The sequence below is a fragment of the Patiria miniata genome, unplaced genomic scaffold (genome assembly GCF_015706575.1).
Source record: "Patiria miniata isolate m_02_andy unplaced genomic scaffold, ASM1570657v1 HiC_scaffold_3, whole genome shotgun sequence".
NCBI lineage: Eukaryota > Metazoa > Echinodermata > Asteroidea > Valvatida > Asterinidae > Patiria > Patiria miniata.
The window spans coordinates 23,633,585-23,655,060 of NW_024037069.1; the positions used below are offsets into that span (position 1 = coordinate 23,633,585).

Below are 21,476 nucleotides of genomic sequence, written 5' to 3' on the forward strand. Positions count from 1 at the left end.
CCTGCATTTCCTCTAAAAACAGCAAGTTAGATTTTGAAGGATTAGGGATTTCTCATTCATCACTTATGTGAAAAAAAATATTATAAGATACAATTTTCACCTCCCCACTTCAACCTTCCCAAGCCCCTCCCCACCCCAATCTTCCCCACCTTCCCCCCCCCTCCACTCCAACCGTCTCCCTCCCCAGCCCCTCCCCCTCCTAGCACCCTCTCCATCCCAACTTTTCGCCTCCCCAAGCCAACCTTCCCCCACCCTCCCTCTAGTCAAAATCTCCCCACCCCCACAAATGCCATGCCCCCCAAACCTGTGATCACAAGAAGTGTATACCTACTTGCTTTCATTGGTATTCCCCGTAGTTTCTCCCACATTTGTGCTCTCGCGTTGCGTACGATTCCTTGCTCGCACGCTCTTTTGTGACGCATCTTATCGTAAGGTATCCCCTTCTCACCAGACACAAATTCTTCTTTAGTTACGTCCTTGGCAAGACACAGGAGCACGTCAAAGAACAACGAAAGCTGGAAAGGGAAAAAAGGGGTAACAAACATTCCATGAAAGTGAGCAAACCAGGAAACTATAGGGTTTTTTAAAAGTTGAACAAAGAAATTGACTGGAGCGGGGTTTGAACCTGTGACCTCCGGATTGCTGTTCCGGTGCTCTACCAACTGAGCTATCCAGCCCTATGCTGGCAGTTCCCCAATTAGTCAATATCTTTGTTCAATGGGCGAAATTCAGAAGCAGTAAACCTGTATATGCCATACAGCCAGGGATCACACTCAAAGTCAAGATACAGACCTGCGAAATAGCAAATGGGGATCACTCAAAGAGAATACAGCTTAGTCGGTACAGCACCGGGCAAACAAACAAACAAACTGAGCCAAACAGATGGAGCATAGTGAGCACACCAAAAAAACATTTTTTTTTTAATATTTTGTTGATCTTACCTCTAAAGGTTTAACACCACTATCCAAACCCATATAGGTGCAAGCATCCAAGCCAGGTAGTACATGAAGGAATAAAAACTTCTCTGCAGCTCTGGGGGAAAAAAAAAAAAAAAAAAGCCCCCAAAATGTTCATCAGAGGCAATAAAAAAATACAATCTCTCGCTCCCAGTAAAAGCCTGAAGAATTTTGTTTTTAACGAGCAATGTGTATTTTTTAATTTTTTAAAAGCAATGATTTCAAACTTGTCAAATTTTTGGCAATGATACAATTGATAGCAAAGCCAAAGAAACACTATTTAAAAGATTCAAAGAGAGTGCTTGTTGTTAGAATGACTGGTAAGTGGAATACACATTGAACTGGAAATGAAAATGGATGTCATCACTAAATGCTTCTACCATAAAGGGGTTCCCCGAACTCAACCAATTTTTCATTTGTGTAAGAATTGCATGTAAGCATAATAATAACAATGATATTAATAATGTGGCGCTCATAAAGCACTTCATACCAAAAGTCGCAAAGCTCTGCACAATTATTACCCCTACAATTTATTAGGCCATGCAAACATATTTTTTTCTGCAGCAGCTCGAGATCAGCGCAATGTGGTCTCTACCTTCATCACAGGTACCCATTTACACTCCAGGGTGGAGAGAGGCAATTGTAGTAAAGTGTCTTGCCCAAGAACACAAGCACCGTGTTCCCTGTCAGGGTTTGAACCCACGTACCACCGCACAAGATGTCGAACACTGTAATGATTGGACCAGTACACTCCATTAATGGCCGATAATTACGGTTGTTGGATTATTACATCATAATTTCTTAATTTTTACCTTGAGCTGAGGAACACTATGCCAGCTACTAGAGACACCATCCCGTCTGAGGCATCTCCTGTGCCGTCATGCAAGGAGCACATCTTCATTGCTGTCGGACCTCCACGGAAGAAAATATCCAGAACATAACCCTTTGAAATCAAGTAATTGAAGCAAGTAAATGGTTGGGAATCGGAGGTCCGGCAAGAAGCGAAGGGATTGGAATATATGTGAGCCTTTCACTGTCTAGAGATTTTATCAGCACGAATCCACTTTGAAAACAAACATGCTTCATTATAATAATAATCGGCATTTAAGAACGCTCTTATTAGTAAACTAAATCACAGCGCTTACAGTATTATTATTGCCCCTGATCATTGGGCCAATTAAACATTCCAAATATCATCTCAGCTCCCTCGGGAGTATACAGCTGGCTGGATGCTGCCTATTAGGCCCAAGCTTATTCAATCACAATAACCATCTCTGCCCTCACAGGCATCAATTTACTCCTAGGTGGAGAGAAGCAATGAGTGACAAAGTGCCTTGCTCAAGGGCACAAGCACCATGACCCCCGCTGGACTCGAACCCACAACCCGCAGCTTTACCCACAGACCACGAATCCAGTGCCCTTAACCACGAGGCCACAGGCTTCATTGCCCACCAACACACTATACAGAACACCCTTATCCCTATTAACAACCTCAGCCCCCGGTCCACCCCCCCCCCCCCTCCCCCCACCAAAAAAAATTGTTTCCAATTCAGCCCCCATACCCAACCTCAATCCCCCCTCCCCCAAACGCCCCACACCACCCCAACCACCCCCACCCCTAAAAAAAGCTCAAATTCTTATAGGGTTTTAAAAATACATATTTATACATTATTTTTTCGGGGGGGGGGATTTGGAAAATGGCAGCAAGCAGGACACATCATGCAGAACATTGTGTAAATAAAGTGCAATGCTCACAATTATACTCAATAATCATATTCATTATCAACACATCTGATGTCATTTGGAAATTCTACAACTTTATGCCTAAATAAAGAATTCTCCATAACCTTGGAATACTTTCATTTGGGTTTAAATAGCACCAGAGATTCGCCACTTACTTCTTGATTGATTCTGTAGATGCCATTGTTGCGAGCATACTCCTGGGTGGCGGGAACCGAGACGACGCAAGCACCATCAAAACCCGTCCAGTCCATCTTGGGCGTGGTCGGTACGGTGAGAAACATGTCTGTGCTGCAGACCCAAACACCGGGCGGACAACCAGCGGAAAGCTGCAGTATCGCAAACAAATAAATACAGACATTAATAAATGAATCATTTAAATAAATAGATTCAAAATGAACACTGTGACTATTTCAACAAACAACTGCTCAATCATTTCTCCAAGGTCTAAAGTTTCCACACAGGTCTCGCGTGCCTCTTAGAAATTACGGACAATTTCCTGAGGCAAGTGCCCTCTACAGGAGAGAAACAACCTCGTCCATTCAAGAATATAATTCCAGGCTTGTAACACACACATTAATCTTTTTATGAGATTTGCCAAACATAAGGCCAAGGGTGAAGAAATCTGTTGTTATTTTTGCTTGAACTGTGATAGGGCCGTGCATCGGAACCGGGTACCTGAGTTCCAGACTGTCAATGTCAGGAACCGGTTTCAGATTTAGGGATCAGGTATCCGTAACCATTGCAACTTTACAAATTATGTAGTAACTTCTCAGACAATGAAAAAGAAAGGTTTTAAATGGCAAATTTTCAAACTGAAAACCAGGCTACATGGGAAAACAAAACCATAGCTGCCAACATTTCAAAATCCCAATTAGTAATCAACCCGCGCGGTCATTTTCAACTTCTCGTTTTATCGAAAGCTTTACCAACATCGAGTACAGGTACATGGTTTACATGTACACATACATGTGCATACCCTTCTTGTTGTGAATAATAATGTACTGTAGGCCAAAAGATAATTTAAAAAAAAAAATTTTTTTTTTTTTTGTTTTTTGTTTTTTTAAAAATTAATTTTGTTTTAATGTCTGTATTTGTTTGTTGAAGTCAAATAAATAATAACATCAATAACATGTGCGCATATTTTTTTGGAGATGCAATCATGCATGCTATCGATGTTGAGTTTCGAGTTCGTATCATGTTTTTACACACAATGATCTATGGCCACCGTTAGCTGGAGTTACCCAGCCCTGAGTTTTATCATTGGGTTGTCTATTAGGGCTGGAGCGCATTTTTCTCAAAACTTGTAGTATTTGCAAAAAAAATTTGGAAAATGTTCAATTTTGTCCCTGTTACACACTAATTGCAACTGCAACTCACCCCAAACTTGCCTGGAATAACCATTACACAGGTCCTTGAAGTAAAAAACGATCCACGATGAAGATTCAGCCTACAATTGCAGTGAAAACAGGAGGAATAACCGCTAACTTGACAATCTCGCTGGATTGGCCAGGACCGCTATTGGTTTGTGCACAAAAAAATTGTGTACAATGAATGGCGGTCGATTAACAGGCACAGAGAGCGATCGCTGTCAACTACTCGTTTTGCCGGCTGCGCTGGCTGTTGGCGCATGACGTCACGCGGAAGCGTAACACCCGATGACTGTTTCATGCACTATTGGTTGCGGTTCCAGTACCAAAGCTGTGATGCGAGTGGTAAACCTTATACTAGTGCATGAAACAGTCATCGGGTGTTACGCTTCCGCGTGACGTCATGCGCCAACAGCCAGCGCAGCCGGCAAAACGAGTAGTTGACAGCGATCGCTCTCTGTGCCTGTTAATCGACCGCCATTCATTGTACACAATTTTTTTTGTGCACAAACCAATAGCGGTCCTGGCCAATCCAGCAAGGTTGTCAAGTTAGCGGTTATTCCTCCTGTTTTCACTGCAATTGTAGGCTGAATCTTCATCGTGGATCGTTTTTTACTTCAAGGACCTGTGTAATGGTTATTCCAGGCAAGTTTGGGGTGAGTTGCAGTTGCAATTAGTGTGTAACGGGGACAAAATTGAACATTTTCCAAATTTTTTTTGCAAATACTACAAGTTTTGAGAAAAATGCGCTCCAGCCCTAATAGACAACCCAATGATAAAACTCAGGGCTGGGTAACTCCAGCTAGGCCACCGTATGCAATAGAAATATCCCGCCAACATACCTTGCAAACGCATGCTGATTTATCTTTTCTGTCCGTTGTGACAAACTCAAACTCTATTACCAATTATTCCAACCATACTCTTATTAAATTCCATGATTAAAATCTCGCACTGATGGGTCTCATCCCGGCAATAAGCGACTAAATGTGCTCACGATCGTCACTGAAAAGTACTCACATACAGTAAACACAGTCACACATCCACGAGATGCACACATATGACACACCATTGAAAAATATTTTTAGTCTGGTCCTCAAGTACTCCACTGCGCACACTGCATTGATGTCTATCAGGTGCTTGACTGCATTCTTATTAGACTTGTCACCAGTCCATCCATTATCGCGACATTTCGCCAGAATTTTTTTGGTCAAAAACGATACTTTAAATTTTTTTTTTTTTCGTTAGGTAGAAAATGGGAAATTCGTAATGTTTTAGTGGCAAATCGTATTTTCGTAATTTAACAAACAATTCGTAATAATTACGAAAAAATCGTACTAGTTGGCAGCTATGCAAAACATATTTCACGTTTATGGCACTCGCAAAAGTTGCAGTGTACACCGTAAAGCTATGAAGCTCACTGTACACACTTATATTTTGCTGTATTGACGCAATGATGTGGTACTATTATCATGCGAACATTTATGAACAATCTGAACAGCAACTTCCGAGATTTTAATTTTGGGGTTAGGTTTCTTTAACAGGTGACCGGGTCCCCATGGTTTTTTTCCATCGGGTACCTGGTTCCCATACTTCCCGTCAATTCACACCTCTTAAGGCCAAAAAAAAGTCTCCGGTTTCTGGTATGGAGCTTGCCCAAAAAGTGGGGCGGCGACGCGGCGCTTTTTTTTTTTTTTTTACTTGATTTTTTTGCTTCAAATGTCAGCTGATGGCTGCAAATGGTGCCCGACTAAACTTAGTGCAAATATGTGGGAGTCCAGAGAGGCCACATAAAGCTTATTCTCGACCATAACCCAATCTAAAAACACGTTAAAATTGTGCAGCAGCAGGATTCCAGTCAAACCAGTGAGTTTGGCGGTTTTGAGACATCATCTTTCATTGAAAAAAAAACTTTTTCATTTTGCCGACGCGCATGGCTACGGCGACGCGCGCGCATACCAGAAACCAGAGACTTTTTTTTTTGGGCCTAAAGGGAATATACAACATTTGCAAACATCAAAAAAACAAAATTATCAAATTATCACGAAAAAGCTTACTTGACTGGTAGCGAATGACAGTTTAAAGCACCCTGTAAAATCTTGGCACCATGGTGTTCTGTCATTTTCAAGAAAAGTGGTATTTTTGTATCGATTTCCAACGCTGGTCGGTGGACCAGCGTTGGAAAAAAACTGGCTTTTTTCTAAATACTGCTCCCAATTTATCATATTTATTTAGTTCGCATTTTCTTTGCAATCGATTACACACCTGTGAACGGGTACAAGCCAGCTAGACTGATTCCCTGACCTGACAATTCCCTGAAGTCTATAAATTGCTCCGTTTCAGGTTAAGTGGGGTCAGGGAAGTTTTCTTGATTTTCCAGCATCTACGAACCCAAAACGTCAGTTTAACAATATCTGCTATAAAATAACAACCTCCCAAATCCATCAAATTCTGAAAATTACAGCAAAAGCAAATGTTGTTTAACTGTGAAAAGTTACAAGACTGGGGAAGAAAGATCTTGGCAAGGATTTGAGAGCACCTTGTACGTGACGGTGTGAATCAGATGGTCCATGTTCGTCACTACTCCTTCATACCCAGCCTTTGTCCCAGACTCATGCTTGGCAGGAAGGCTGACAAAGGCACGGCCACAGGAATCAAAGAGAAAAGAACGCCCCTATGGTATTAAGAGGAAAGAAAGCAAGTCAGTTATCATCTTTGAAATATGATATTCATGTACTGATTTTGATGGCACTGTTAATAGTCACGTAGGAACAACTGCAATTACATGTACATGTACCTGGAAATGTACTGACACAATTTTAACAGGTAAATGCGTGCTCAAAGTGAAGATAGGACGGGTACCAAATAACCCCGAGAAATTATTCCGCCTGAAATGGTTTCGTTCAGAAGAAAACAATCATTGAAGGTGGTTCAAGAAAATGTGCCTGTGTGCCTAGTTTTTTTCGTCTGCATTAGCAACGGAATCCAGTTACAATGTATAGTATCCGCTTCAGCTGAAAACTTCAATAAATTAATTGTCATGATCCCTTCTTAAGATTTTGAGCTGCACCATTCTTAAGATTTTAGATTACATAACCTCATTTAAGAATAAATGAAAGGGAACATTACTTTAACTTACCACATGGAGAATCAAGATGTAGGAATCAAGAAGAACATCCGAGTTCACAACCTATAAAACGAAAAAAAATACCATAAATTTTTGTTTAAATAATAAAAACTGCATTCTTCTACGCATTCTTCAGGGGACTTTATATTATTTTTGTGCACAGTCAACTGTTCATCCAAAGCAAACAAAAAATTGAAAAAGGGTAGGGGTTCACATGTCCCTTTCCTCTCCCATTGACAACAGCCAAACTTACAATTTTAATAGCCAACAAGCTTTGTACCCAAAGGTGTTAGTGACAGCTTATTTCTTTCACAAAATGTTATAACTGAAACACAAAGCACTGTGGTTAGCCTGTTTGAATGATTGATGAAACTGTTGGTGTTGAACAGGATTCAAACTCCCACTCTGGACTCTCCCTTAGAACAACAAGGCTACAGTGCTCCACACACTTACAATGCAACCATGTTTTGGGCTCAGAAGTTCCAAAACCACTAGCAGAGCATTCAGAGTAGCCCCTCCTGAACCAAGCCTGACCTGTGGGTCATCAGCAGGATTCGAACCTGCACTCTAGAATCTCCCTTAGAACCAAGAGGCTGTGCTCCTCACACTTATAATGTTAACACGTTTTGGGCTCAGAAGTTCCGAAACCACTAGCAGCTAGAGAAATCATAGTAACCTATCCTGAACCAACCCTGACCTATGGGTCTTCAGCGGGATTTGAACTTCCACTCTGGAATAGAGGCTACAGTGTTCCACCCACTTACAATGTAACCAAGTCATGAGCTCAAAAGTTCCGAAACCACTAGCAGAGCATTCAGAGTAGCCCCTCCTGACCCAACCCTGGCCTGAGGATCTTCAGCAGGATTCGAACCCACACCCTCAGTCTGCTAATCATGAGTCCACCGTGTTCTATTCACTTATCGTGTAACCATGTCGCTGACTTAGATGTTCCGACACCACCAGCAAAGCATTCAGAGTAGCCCCTCCTGAACCACCCCTGACTTGTGGGTCTTCAGCAGGATTTGAACCCACACCCTCAGTCTGCTACTCATAAGGCCACAGTGTTCTACACACGTACCGTGTAACCATGTCGCTGACTCAGATGTTCCGACACCACCAGCAAAGCATTCAGAGTAGCCCCTCCTGACCCAACCCTCACCTGAGGATCTTCAACGGTAAGCAGCAGGACGTCCTTGTCGATGTAACCTTTCTTTTGCCGCACTTCAAGTTCTGTGAGAGTCAGAATACGAAGAGATTGTGCACTGAGTTGTTCAATTATTTACATAATAACCAAGATTGCATTCAAAAAAGTGGTCCTACTTAACTGAGCTAAGGTTCAAAGTAAATTTATTTGGTCCCACTTGGGGGGGCGGGGAAAGGGAGGATAGGAAAGGGGTGGTCAAATAAATTATAACCACAAGTGCTGTTCAAAGTAAGAAGACAATTCCTACAATTTATTAACTGAAACATATGGCATAATTGGAAAACATTGTCAGAAATCAGAAAAACTTGTGAAATTTGCTTGATCTAAAGACCTTCTTATATATACACATGGGAGATTCCATCATTATGTAATGTCTGTGATGGAGCTTTTAAGAGCTCAGTGAATAAACCGAGAACAAGTATTTTTTTTCAAAATTTACACGTCCATTGTCTAGTAATGGTCAAGGAGATAACAGACTAAAAGCTTTGGATTGTTTCTGTGAATCATAAATTAGATATCATGGTTAATTGGCTCTGTGAAGGACATAACACTTCCTTTCGTCACGCTGGAATTATGCATTGAATCCCATTAGTTTAAGGCTGGACATGCGTACCGTACTGCAGTGGCTGAACAGAAGCCTCATCTGTACACGTCACAATGATGGCCGTCCATTTGGTCCTCTGCTTACCCATCATGCACTTGGTGATCTACCTTCAATTCCGAGTGCGAGAATGGTCTTGCTCTGTGGTCGATGATAAATTGGTAATCGTGTAGTTTAGGACACCTCTTTTGTTTTACACGTTCCGTTCATAATTCAAAACAAAACCCTGCCCTACCCGCTATGTCCACACAATTAAGCTAGCTGATATTCAACATGGTATCTAAATTTCTTAGCGAACTATTTAGATGATTTCAAACACATAAAGTGACGTTTCCTGATTTTATCATAGCCAAAAGTTAAGGTATTAAGTCCCAAAATATGAAAGTGACTTTTCGTTCTCTTATATGGAATTGGGTCCTAAACTACATGATTTATAGTTTACCAATACTGTACATAAACGATTATTTAAAGGGAAAATACAACATTTGCAAACATCAAAAAATAAAACTACCAAATCATTTTGAAATACCTTGCTGGACTGTAAGTGAATGACAGTGTAAAACATCCTGTAAAATCATGGCACCTGGTATACTGTCATTTTCAAGAAAGTGGTATTTTTGTATCAATTTCCAACGCTGATCGGCCGATCAGCGTTGGAAAAAACTGGATTTTTTTCCAAATACTGGCCCCAATTGACCATCGCACTTGTTTGCAATCGATTACAAACCTATGAACGGGTACGAGCCAGCTAGACTGGTTCCCTGACCTTACAATTCCCCAATGTATGTAAACTGCTCTGTTTCTTCTTATATGGAGTCAGGGAACCAGACTACAGGAAAATGATTGTTTTTCTTGGTTTTTACAGCATTTTCGAACCCAAAACCTCAAAAAGTCAGTGTAACTATATTTGCTATATATATTTCCAACCCCCCAATTCCATCCATTTCTGAAAATTACAGTAAAAGCAAATGATGTATATATTCCCTTTAAAACTCATTAAAAACCCGTTTATTTAGGCTCTCCCCTGCTCTTACTTACTTACAATTCTCTTTTTTTTATAAAAAAAAATGCATGCAAGCTACTGTTGTTATTCATTTTTTCAAGACGTGGGTACATAATATGAAGCCTAACATTGCGAAGCCTATTTTTTATTACAAGAACATACATGACATATGCCATATTTGTTTTCCATGTGTCCCCCCCCCCCCTCCTCTCTGCAACGCCACCCTCCCCCTCCCATCATCAACACTCCCCCCCCCCCCCCCCACCAGCACACTGATGGAGTTAATAATGTCTATGTGTAGTAAAAAGTACTGCGTGTAAGAAACAGAGTCCAAAATGGCAAATCAGAGAGTGCTGCCTTTTTCAGATGTCTAATTTTTGTGAAATTTCATGTTGAAATTTTGATACACAAACGTGTGCAAATGAATATGGAAATTTCACGGAAAATAAACATCTGAAAAAGGCAGCCTATAATAAAGAGGGTGAGTATGCTTCTAAGCAAAAAACCCTACAAACTAAGGTCGCTATTCCCTGTATTATTTATGAGAACGAAGCACCCATATATATCCATGTTGGCACACGCGTGTGGTTTTAATTTTGGTTGAGCATCCAAGCGTGACTCCGTATCCGCGTATCCAGATACGAGGAGGGATAGGTGAGTGGCGGGGTATTCTGCAATTGTGCCCACCTTTTACCTATTAAATGTAGTCTGAGGATCAGACATTGGAGCAACTATAGAATGCAGGGCCACGCCGAAGCAAGGTTTTTTATTTTGCCTGGAGGCGTGGATGGAATAGGAGTAATAGATATGCAAACCTGCAAAAAAGTGCTAAGTACAGCGAAGGAATGCACTGCACTTGTCTTCAAAGCTTCTCATGAAGGATCGGAAGGGAGGGCGTGCTTGTAAATGTGTTGGGGGCACTGTCTGGAGCGGCGGAGGCGCGGAGTCTTGGAGTCGCAGAATCGCGGAGACGCGGGGCACTGGAGTGGCGGAGGCGCGGAGTCGCGGAGTCGCAGAGACGCGTACCGATAGAGGGCGCAATTCTCGGCGGAATCTTTTTGAGAACGAAGCATCCATATCCATTTTAAATGGGCGGGCCAATTAGGAAGGGGGGGAGGGCGACGGGGCACTGTCTGGAGTCGCGGAGGCGCGGAGTCGGGGAGTCGCAGAGTCACTTTAATTGGGCGGGCCAATTAGGAAGGGGGGGGAGGGCGACGGGGCACTGTCTGGAGTCGCGGAGGCGCGGAGTCGCGGAGTCGCAGAGTCGCTTTAATTGGGCGCGCAAATTAGGAAGGGGGGAGGGCGACGGGGCACTGTCTCTCAGTGGTGGAGGCGCGGAGTCGCGGAGTCGCAGAGACGCGCACCGATAGAGGGCGCAATTTTCTGCGGCTCCACGACTCCACGATCGATTTTCAGAGGTAGGTCGACTGCGGTTCCACGCCTCCACGCAGCCGTACGGAGGCGCGGATGTAGAGTAAAGTGGCCCTGCATTCTATAGTTGTACCCAGACATTCACGTGTACAAGTACAATCACGTTTGTTGTACAAAGGGATATTCCACAATTCAAAAATAGCCTACCTTTTATATCCAGATATGGGCAAAACATTTCTGCAGGGATACTGGGAGCGCCCTCTATAGATTGGAGTGAGCAGGTTCTGCTCCAGGGTTTGGTTCGTCTCTCTTTAAAATATATACTTCAAGAGAGTATAGTAGAGCTATCTCAAACCAAAATTTAAAAAAGGACCTGCAGACCAGCCATGTGGTTGCGAAGGGCGATTTCTAAAGGTTACGTAACACTTTATTTTGAATGCCGAAACCTACATGTACACACACATGTTCACGTTGGCGGGGAAAATCTTATTAATTTCTCCCATTTGGAAGACCGTATCTTCATTCAACTTGCAGGGTTTATTTCCCTTATAATGATCCAAGTATGTGCTACAAATCGTTGTGATATGTTCTTTACTTTTCGTTGAAATTGGAAAAATAGGCCTGGCTACGTGCATTTTGAAAGCTGTAACACTGGCGTTAGCGATGTAGCCTCACAAATAAGGTTCCTATCCATTATGGTGTGCAGTAAAATGTGCATAAAAGCCTTCTTCACGAGTTATTAATTGATAAATATCACCCTTTTTGCCGGCTTCCATTGGTCGATACCGAGACCCACGCCAAGTCACGCCAAGTGACGCTAAATGAATTTGCTAATATACCCCGATTGTGCTGGCCAAGCGCTATGAAAACCATGCAAGTGGGTTGGGTCGGAAAAATCCTCGTCGAGTTTCCTTAGAGATAGTTCGAGCCATAACACAAGCGTTAGCAACAACAGATTAAGCCGAAATTCGGAATATACTTAAGATGATATAAGTGTTCAACTACTCGTGAAATAACACATTTCGTAAATTCCTAGAAATTGATATAAATACATAGATTTTGGGACGTTTTCGCTGAACGATTTCTTCCAGACTTGAAGGTCTGCTTTACCAGTAACCATGCAGTATTGAGGTTTCGGCATCGATGACGGCGATTTTTTTCACTGACATGAAGTTTAGAATTTCCTCTTCCGTTGTAATTTAACATTTCAATCATACTGAGCATATTTTCTGAGAAACACAACGTTCAAAAGTCCATGTGTTTTTTTTTTTTTTGGGGGGGGGGGGGGTTCACGAATGTCACCGCTCTGTTACAGAGCTTCACCCTCGCAACCAGGGTCATAATGGCGGAGTAAGTGAAATTTCATCAAGCTCTAAACATTCACGTCATAAATCTTGAGTTTACCTATACCCGTTACAAAGTTAGCAGATTATGGCTTGATTTTTCCGATTTTATTTTTGAAGTGCACATTGAACCCTATAAAAATAAGAATTTTTTTGACCAACATCTAGTTGGGAAGCTGAGTAAAGATAACAATGGTTGATCAGAATTTTTCAACTTTAAAGAAATTGGGATTTTCCGAGATTTTTTCAAGTGCGCCACGTTTAAGGGACCGGGAACACTCGGCTGATTTTCTGCTCAATTTCCGGACGCCACCGTTTTTTTAAATTGTTTTAATTCGGACTTTAATTTCATGACACTGAAATTGTTACGTTCGACAACAAGTATTATTAAGATAAAAGTATCAGTATTTAACTGACTGAATTAGAAGTTTGTCAAGAATGAAGTTTGGCAACACTGCATGAGGAAAGTCGGGGGAAACGTCGAAGTACGCCACGTTCGGAAGCATAAAATTTGAAGCTCGCTATATAAAAAGAGGTTAGGCAAGTGAAGACAGTCATGCGTTAATAAAGGCAGTACCAAGACATTGAGGACAAGTACGGTAACGTTACACATTAAGCAAGGAATAGTATACAGGCCTATTTGCAGGCCTCCTTTTTAGTCGATCGATACCTTTTTTAAAAGATATATAGTGCCATATATTGCCAGTCCCGAGAACAGGTAAATTGATGTTTGATGAGTTTTCTGCAAGTATATTACAGGCTACAATACATGTAGTGTTGTAAACAGTGTTTGGTAAAAACGGTATAGCGTGAAAATTGGACTCCATATCCTACGCAAAATCATCGGGCGAGCTGCAAATTATTGCGCAGTAAAAGAATGAACAGAGGTGGATATAGCCAGGTAACGGGGGGGGGGGGGGGGGGGGGGGGTGATATGCACTGAAAAATGCCTTGGTTAAGTTTACCCGAAGAAGGGTGAAAACTGCAACTACCCAAAATTGGGTTGTCCTTTACGCAATTGTTTGGGTTAGAATTTCTGTTAAATTCAACCAAAACTTGTGGTCATACAAGACCAAATTGAATTTAGTCTGGTATGACCACCCGTTTGGGTTGGATTTAACAGAAAATCTAACCCAAACAATTGAGTAAAGGACAACCCAATTTTGGGTAGTTGCAGTTTTCACCCTTTCTTGTGTAAAATTAACCCAGGCAATTTTTCAGTGTGTGTGTGTGGGGGGGGGGGGGTGGTGAGTGAAGGCGTGCTATTCATATTGCTCGTTGTACGAAAAACATCAGGAAAAAATTATGAGAATTTAAGAATTTATCGAGGTAAGCATGATAAATTATTTCCATGTTTAATAATTTAATACCAGGAATTCAACACAAACACAAAAAATATATACAACAAATTCCACAAAACCATGCATTTTTGTTCGTCTCCTAAAAAAAACCAACGACTACATAGAATTTTTTTATTAGCTGCCCTAAAAATTGGCTTGCGGTAAATTTTGATCGTTAAAAAAAATTCTTACGAAAATGTACCCATCAACAATTAACAGGCGATTTTTGAGGAGCTAGATCATGTTAGATAAAAAAAAAAGCTAGACGATACCAGTCAAACTTGAAAAAAATTTCTACAGCAAAACATTCACACATTTTACTCTTTTAGGCTATAATTTTTCTTTTCATTTTATAACAAGTAAAATAACATTAAGTGAAATGGTAAGAGGGACAACAATCCTAACTAATTCGCGTTTGTTGAGTTACAAGCGCACAGAGTGATCGGGATTTCATTAGATATTTCCCAGTTAAGTACTGAATATTTTTGTCAGAGCAGAAATAGGATCATCGAAATTTTCTGGTACAAAATTTCGAAACTATATTGAATGTTAAGTGTTTGTGTTTGATGACGTCATAGCATTTGCCAGCCTTAGGTCAACATTGTACCGGATATCGTTATTTGTGCTACGAAAATAGTCATTAGACAGGGATGTAATGATGGATTTCAATTTAAAAAACTTTCTTGTCATATTCTGCCGCTTGTACTTTGATACCCGGTGACGCCATCATGACGTCATAGTAATACGTACCACTCGGGATCAGGGTTGATTACGTCGAACTAAATCAATATTTAATTTGCACATCGTAATGGATGATGTTAGCAAACCGAAAATAAGGTATGTAGACTACGTATAAAATGTGTACTGAAACTTATCAAACCCGAAATATGCTTTATATTTTCAAATTGAAAGAAACGGTTGAACTTGAAAGGCTGAATTTCGTGATTCTTATTATTTCTCTTCTGACATTAAAATATTCACAACTTAACTGGAAAATGTCACATGAATAGTTAATTGCGAGCCCGGGCCGATCACCCTGCGTTTGTATAACTCGACAAACGCAAATGTCTAGTTTGACATGTTTTCTAACTTTGTCATTTTCTTTTTGACTCACCCTGTGTAGAACGTTTTACATTCAAACTGTCATGCAATACAATGTACACATGTTCACGTTACTTTATCTTTACTACTTTAGCATGATTACAATATACACACTGCACACAATTTAATATCCAATAAAAATTTCACACAAAAAACCTCATAGTGAATTAATTAAAGTCACGTCTTCAACCTCGCCCCCTTCGCTCTGGCATCTTATACATGAACCACTCAGCGCTCCCTGGCCACGCAGTCTTACTCTTTTGGAGAGGAAGGAATTTAGAGAGAGAAAGGAATCTTCTTGAAATGGCGGAAGATGTTTTGAATAAACAATGACAACAACAAAAGGGTGTAAAAGAACTTTAATAGTTGCTATGTGTTTCATACTCAACTTAATTCATAAGCGTTCGATGCGGATCTTTCCGACAGTTAAATCAGACATATTATGTAAAGCAACGTTTAGAAACGTTTAGAAACGTTAAAAGGAGTTGGCAATCTTACCTTTACAACCAAGCGGCTCAAAGCGGATGCAGATATACCTTGCCCAAGACTGAGGTTCAATTTGGATGAAGCGAGTGTGCAATGGCGCCTGGAAATAGACAGTTAATGAGAGTTATCATCCGTGTTTCCTGGAAACTATATAATAATCGGGTACGCCAGAAAGAAGGGGGAATGGGTCAAATTATTGCTAAAGTTACAGCTTTTGACTCCAAATTTACCCTGTCAGAACTATTTTAATAACGCTGTAGAGAAAGTCATTCTGGAGCATTCTGGAGCACTAGAAGAAAATAAACCTCGCATGAAAATCAAAAGCGATCACTTTGATTTCAAAAAGGGTGGTATGAATAAGTTCCCACAGCTTACCACTTTTGGGTTGTCGGTTTTGTCAGTGACATAGGTCCAGATCACATTATCTGAGCTGTACTTGACTTTGTATGTCTTGGTCCAGACATTACTGTTGAACCTTCCTTGTGTGATGAGTCCTGTCACCGTAGTTGATTTGCCTAAGTCGACACGGATCCATTGGTTTGTATCTATGGGCCTTGCACACCAGGCAGCTAATAGGCAAAAGGGAGGCTAATTATTTGCTAAATTTGGGTTGTGTTGGGATGTGTTGGGTTGGGTTGCGTTGGCATGTGTTGAGTTGTGTTTGGTTGTGTTGTGGTGGCGGGACAGTGGGCTGGGCCGGGCCGGGTTGGGCTGCATGGGCTGGGCTGGGCTGGGTTGGGTTGGGTTGGGTTGGGTTGGGTTGGGACGGGCTGCATGGGTTGGGTTGGGCCGGGCTGGGCCGGGCTGGGCTGGGCTGGACTGGATTCAGTGGATTGTGCTGGGTGGATTGTATGGGCTGGGTTAGTCTTGTTTTGCTGGGTTGTGTTGGAATACTATAGCTTAGCAGTGATTTGATTACGTCAAAGATTTAAGTTTACCCGGATAATTCAGCCGAGCCTTCCAGTCGTGACAAGGGTGCATTTGTAGTTAATTCAGTGTGCCTGATTGTAGGATTTTATTGGCGCTCCCCATTGAAAATATGGCACGAGCCCCCCCCCCCCCCTTCCCCACCCCACCCCCACCTCCTATTGATTTTCGAAGGCCTAAGTGTCTGGAGAAAATAACCGGTCTACATTTCAGCACGCCTCCCTGAAAAAAATTCTGGATCCGCCCTGCTAGCCCCCTCTCCCCCCAAAAAATATATTGGCTCTAGAACCGCGCCTGCCGCTCTGTTACAGCGTCGAAGTACGTAATCTGATTAGCTTTACTTGACAACCAGCCAAGCTTCACCCTCGCAACCAGGGCCATGATATGGCTGAGTAAGTGAAATTTCATCAAGCTCTAAACATTCACGTCATAAATCTTGAGTTTACCTATACCCGTTACAAAGTTAGCAGATTATGGCCTGATTTTCCGATTTTATTTTTGAAGTGCACATTGTACCCTATAAAAATAAAATATTTTTTTTGACCAACATCTAGTTGGGAATCTGAGTAGAGATAATCAGAATTTTTCAACTTTGGGACTACAAATTGGGATTTTCCAAGAATTTTTCAAGTGCGCCACGTTTAAGGGACCGGGAACACTCGGCTGATTTTCTGCCCAATTTCCGGACGCCACTGGTTTTTTTTATTTTTTATAATTCGGACTTTAATTTCATGACACTGAAATTGTTACGTTCAACAGCAAGTATTATTAAGATTAAAGTATCAGTATTTAACCGACTGAATTAGAAGTTTGTCAAGAATGAAGTTTGGCAACACTGCATGAGGAAAGTCGGGGGAAACGTCGAAGTACGCCACGTTAGGAAGCATACAATTTGAAGCTCGCTATATAAAAAGAGGTTAGGCAAGTGAAGAAGGTCATGCGTTAATAAAGGCAGTACCCAGACATTGAGTACACGTACGGTAACGTTACACATGAAGCAAGGAATATTATACGGGCCTATTTGCAGGCCTCCTTTTTAGACGATCGATACCTTTTTTAAAAGATATATAGTGCCAGATATTGCCAGTCCCGAGAACAGGTAAATTGATGTTTGATGAGTTTTCTGCAAGTGTATTACAGGCTACAATACATGTAGTGTTGTAAACAGTGTTTGGTAAAAACGGTATAGCGTGAAAATTGGACTCCATATCCTACGCAAAATCATCGGGCGAGCTGCAAATTATTGCGCAGTAAAAGAATGAACAGGGGCGGATATAGCCAGGTAAAGGGGGGGGGGTGATATGCACTGAAAAATTGCCTGGGTTAGGCCACAAAAAAAGTCTCCGGTTTCTGGTATGGAGTTTGCCCCAAAAGTGGTGCGGCGACGCGGCTTTTTTTTTTTTTTTACCTGGTTTTTTTTTTTTTTGGCTTCAAAATTATGTCGGCTGATGACTGCAAATGGTGCCCGACTAAACTTAGTGCAAATATATGGGAGTCCAGAGAGGCCACATAAATCTTATTCTCGATCATAACCCCTTCTAAAAACACGTTAAAATTGTGCAGCAGCAGAATTCCAGTCAAACCAGTGAGTTTGGCGGTTTTGAAACATCATCTTGTATTGAAAAAAAAAACTTTTTCATTTTGCCGACGCGCATGGCTACAGCGACGCGCGCGCATACCAGAAAACGGAGACTTTTTTTTTTTTTGGCCTTAAGTTTACCCAAGGAAGGGTGAAAACTGCAACTACCCAAAATTGGGTTGTCCTTTACCCAATTGTTTGGGTTAGAATTTCTGTTAAATTCAACCAAAACGTGTGGTCATACAAGACCAAATTAAATTTAGTCTGGTATGACCACCCGTTTGGGTTGGATTTAACAGAAATTCTAACCCAAACGATTGAGTAAAGGACAACCCAATTTTGGGTAGTTGCAGTTTTCACCCTTATTTGGGTACAATTAACCCAGGCAATTGTTCAGTGTGGGGGGTGGTGAGTGAAGGCGTGCCGAATGCGCGCTCCGCTTGGGGAAAGGAGTCTGGTGCCATGCCCCGGAACCGAATCTACGATGCTTTAACTTCTCCTTCATTCTAAGGCAATTGAGACTAAAACTTTAGCATTCCATTCATGTCGACCTATTAAACTAGTATATCATAATATGAACGGGGGGGGGGGGCTGCTACCCCCGTAACACCCCCCCCCCTCCCCAATCAGGCGTGTTAGGCCGAGCTTAGACCTTAGGCAATTTCAATGCAATGGCACAAGAATGCCAATATTTCCCACTCGCCTTCAGTGGCAATATGGCATAGTATTATGAAGAAGAAAAAAAATAAAGACTGTGTCTATGGCGGACTCTCAGAACAGATCCGTTCTGAAGATATGCAATGGTCGGATTTGTGCACTATATACAAATCAAAAGCATAAAGAGAGAACTTTATGCCAATAAGTGAGACCGACTCTTGGCACATAAACACGGGCCCTCGTTTTGAATGATTTTAGCCCACAACAATTTTGTTTATTTTATTAAGATTAAAAATATCAGTGAATATGACTTTCCTTTACTTTTCTACTTGAAGTATTCTTTTCCGCACCATATAGTGTAAGGCCAAAAAAAAAATATGTCGGTCTCTGGTCAGCACGCGCGTCGATTTTAATCATGCGCGTCAATCTTTTTTTTTCCAAAATGTTCCGCGGTAGCTCCAACAGCGCCCTCTATTGCCGCACCTCCTCATTTTTTTTTAACAAAGAGCACCAAGGAATGGGGAATTGCACCAAGGCAAATGATCGAGAGCACCAAGGCAAATTATGGAGGACACCAATGTACATGAGGACACCAAAAAAAGCAAAATAGTACCCCACTTTGTCTGAACAATCCAAGCTTGAAGAAAAAAAAAAAGGAAAAAAAAAAAAGCCGCGTTCCCACGTCAATTCCAGAACTTTGGTCTGACCAGAGACCGAATTTTTTTTTTTTTGTGGCCTAACCAGGAAAAAAATCAGGGTGACCGTAAGGTCAGAGCCAAATTCTGCTAAATGCGCATAAAAAATCTGTCAGATTTATCAAAAATCTGCCAAATTCCCCAGAATTACTCGAAATACACTACAAACACTTATAATCACATGCAGATTGGTTTTATTGCCTTAATTAAGGTTCAAATTACATTATAAACAATCTATAGTCACATAAAAATGTTATGAAATTATTCGGTAAATTTCGGGCAAAACGCAGATCCGGCCACGACGAAGTCCGTTTTCGAGTGAACCCCAGCACCTAGACCAGCCAACCTGTCCCTTTATGCAAGGGTTTGTTGAAAGGATTGAGGCTTTTTTAAACAAAATGTACCATTTTCTGTTCAAATTTGCTGTTTTTCTGTCAAATTACCATTTTTTGCAGAATTCTGCCAGAAACCTGCCAAAAAATCCATTCTGTCAAATTTTCTGTCAAATTCATTTTTTAACAACAATTCCGTCAAAGTTAGCCAAAAATCGGCTAAAACGGTCACCCTGTGCATTGTGTTCATATTCAATAATAACACCACACAACATCCAAAGAAGAGTATTCAAAGCCTATATAACTTGCTATATAATAAGTTTCAGTTCAGTGGATATGACACTTTTCAGTTAAAAACCTTGCAGAGCCTTTTGATCACGAAACACGTATACGATTTCGTCAACACCACTCTTCATCGTTGGAAATCACCTACGTTTCTTGATTCCTTCTAAATGACAGCAAGCCAGACGGAATGATTTCACATTACGATGTTTAATCCAAGTAGGCCTTTTGAAAAGTATGTGACTTTTGGGATAAATGCAAATGATCATATATAATTATACGCCCAGTCACCCAAGTTAAGTTGATGTGCTATTTATATTGCTCGTTGTGATGTACGGCAATAATAGCGTACAATAATACCTGGAACAGTGTTATGACCCTCTAAGGTATTATCACTGGCAATAATGATAAGTGCAAGAAAAACATCATGAAAAATTTATGAGAATTTAAGAATTTATCGAGGTATAAGCATGATAAATTATTTCCATGTTTAATTATTTAATACAAGGAATTCAACACAAACACAAAAATTATATACAACAAATTCCACAAAACCATGCATTTTTGTTCGTCTCCTAAAAAAAAACTAACGACTACATAGAAATCTTTTATCAGATGCCCCCAAAATTGGGTTGCGGTAAATTTTGATCACTTAAAAAAAAATCTTACCAAAATGTACCAATCAACAATTAACAGGCGAACCTTTGAGGAGCTAGATCATGTTAGATAAAAAAAAAAAAAGCTAGACGATACCAGTCAAACTTGAAAAAAAATTCTACAGCAAAACATTCACACATTTTACTCTATTAGGCTATAATTTTTCTTTTCATTTTATAACAAGTAAAATAACATTAAGTGAAATGGTAAGAGGGACAACAATCCTAACTAATTCGCGTTTGTTGAGTTACAAACGCACAGAGTGATCGGGAAGACAACTATTTCATTAGACATTTCCCAGTTAGGCCTAAGTACTGAATATTTTTGTCAGAGCAGAAATAGGATCATCGAAATTTTCCGGTACAACCATTGTTTTGTTTTCAACAAAATGCATTTTTGGGGTAATGATAAATGTCAGGATACACTTTTTTGTACACGTACACATATTTTCGGTTTGATGACGTCATCAGTTAAAATGTGCTAATTGAATACTGATTTAGTTCAGAGAGGATACATGGTCATCAGCCTGAAAAAAGAATCTTTTGAAAATTTCGAAATTATAATGAATGTTAAGTGTATTTGTTAATAACACCGAGCTTCCGATTTGATGACGTCATGGCATTTGACAGCCCAAGGTCAACATTGTGGTATCATTATTTGTGCTACGAAAATAGTCATTAGACAGGGATCTAATGATGGTGCAAAACT

The 21,476-nt window shown here is 40.8% G+C and overlaps 1 protein-coding gene and 1 non-coding gene across 3 annotated transcripts in view; both read right to left on the reverse strand.

Moving 5' to 3' along the window:
* LOC119738071 (L-fucose kinase-like) overlaps positions 1-11,661 on the reverse strand; it is a 29,675-nt gene extending 18,014 nt beyond the window's left edge. The window contains exons 1-9 of one of the 2 annotated variants that reach the window (XM_038212797.1): positions 11,577-11,661; positions 9,008-9,136; positions 8,269-8,420; positions 7,203-7,253; positions 6,603-6,737; positions 2,855-3,025; positions 1,769-1,899; positions 942-1,032; positions 332-515 (exon numbers count right to left, since the gene is read on the reverse strand). In XM_038212797.1, coding sequence (XP_038068725.1) covers positions 332-515; positions 942-1,032; positions 1,769-1,899; positions 2,855-3,025; positions 6,603-6,737; positions 7,203-7,253; positions 8,269-8,420; positions 9,008-9,089 — 997 coding nt within the window. In that variant the 5' untranslated portion in view covers positions 9,090-9,136; positions 11,577-11,661. Of the gene's footprint in view, positions 1-331; positions 516-941; positions 1,033-1,768; positions 1,900-2,854; positions 3,026-6,602; positions 6,738-7,202; positions 7,254-8,268; positions 8,421-9,007; positions 9,137-10,509; positions 10,620-11,576 lie in introns of those variants that run through there. The other variant, XM_038212798.1, reaches the window with a different exon arrangement.
* Positions 605-677, reverse strand: Trnaa-agc. The gene has a single exon. It is a non-coding gene; the product is annotated as a tRNA-Ala (tRNA).
* Positions 11,662-21,476: the final 9,815 nt, after the last annotated feature.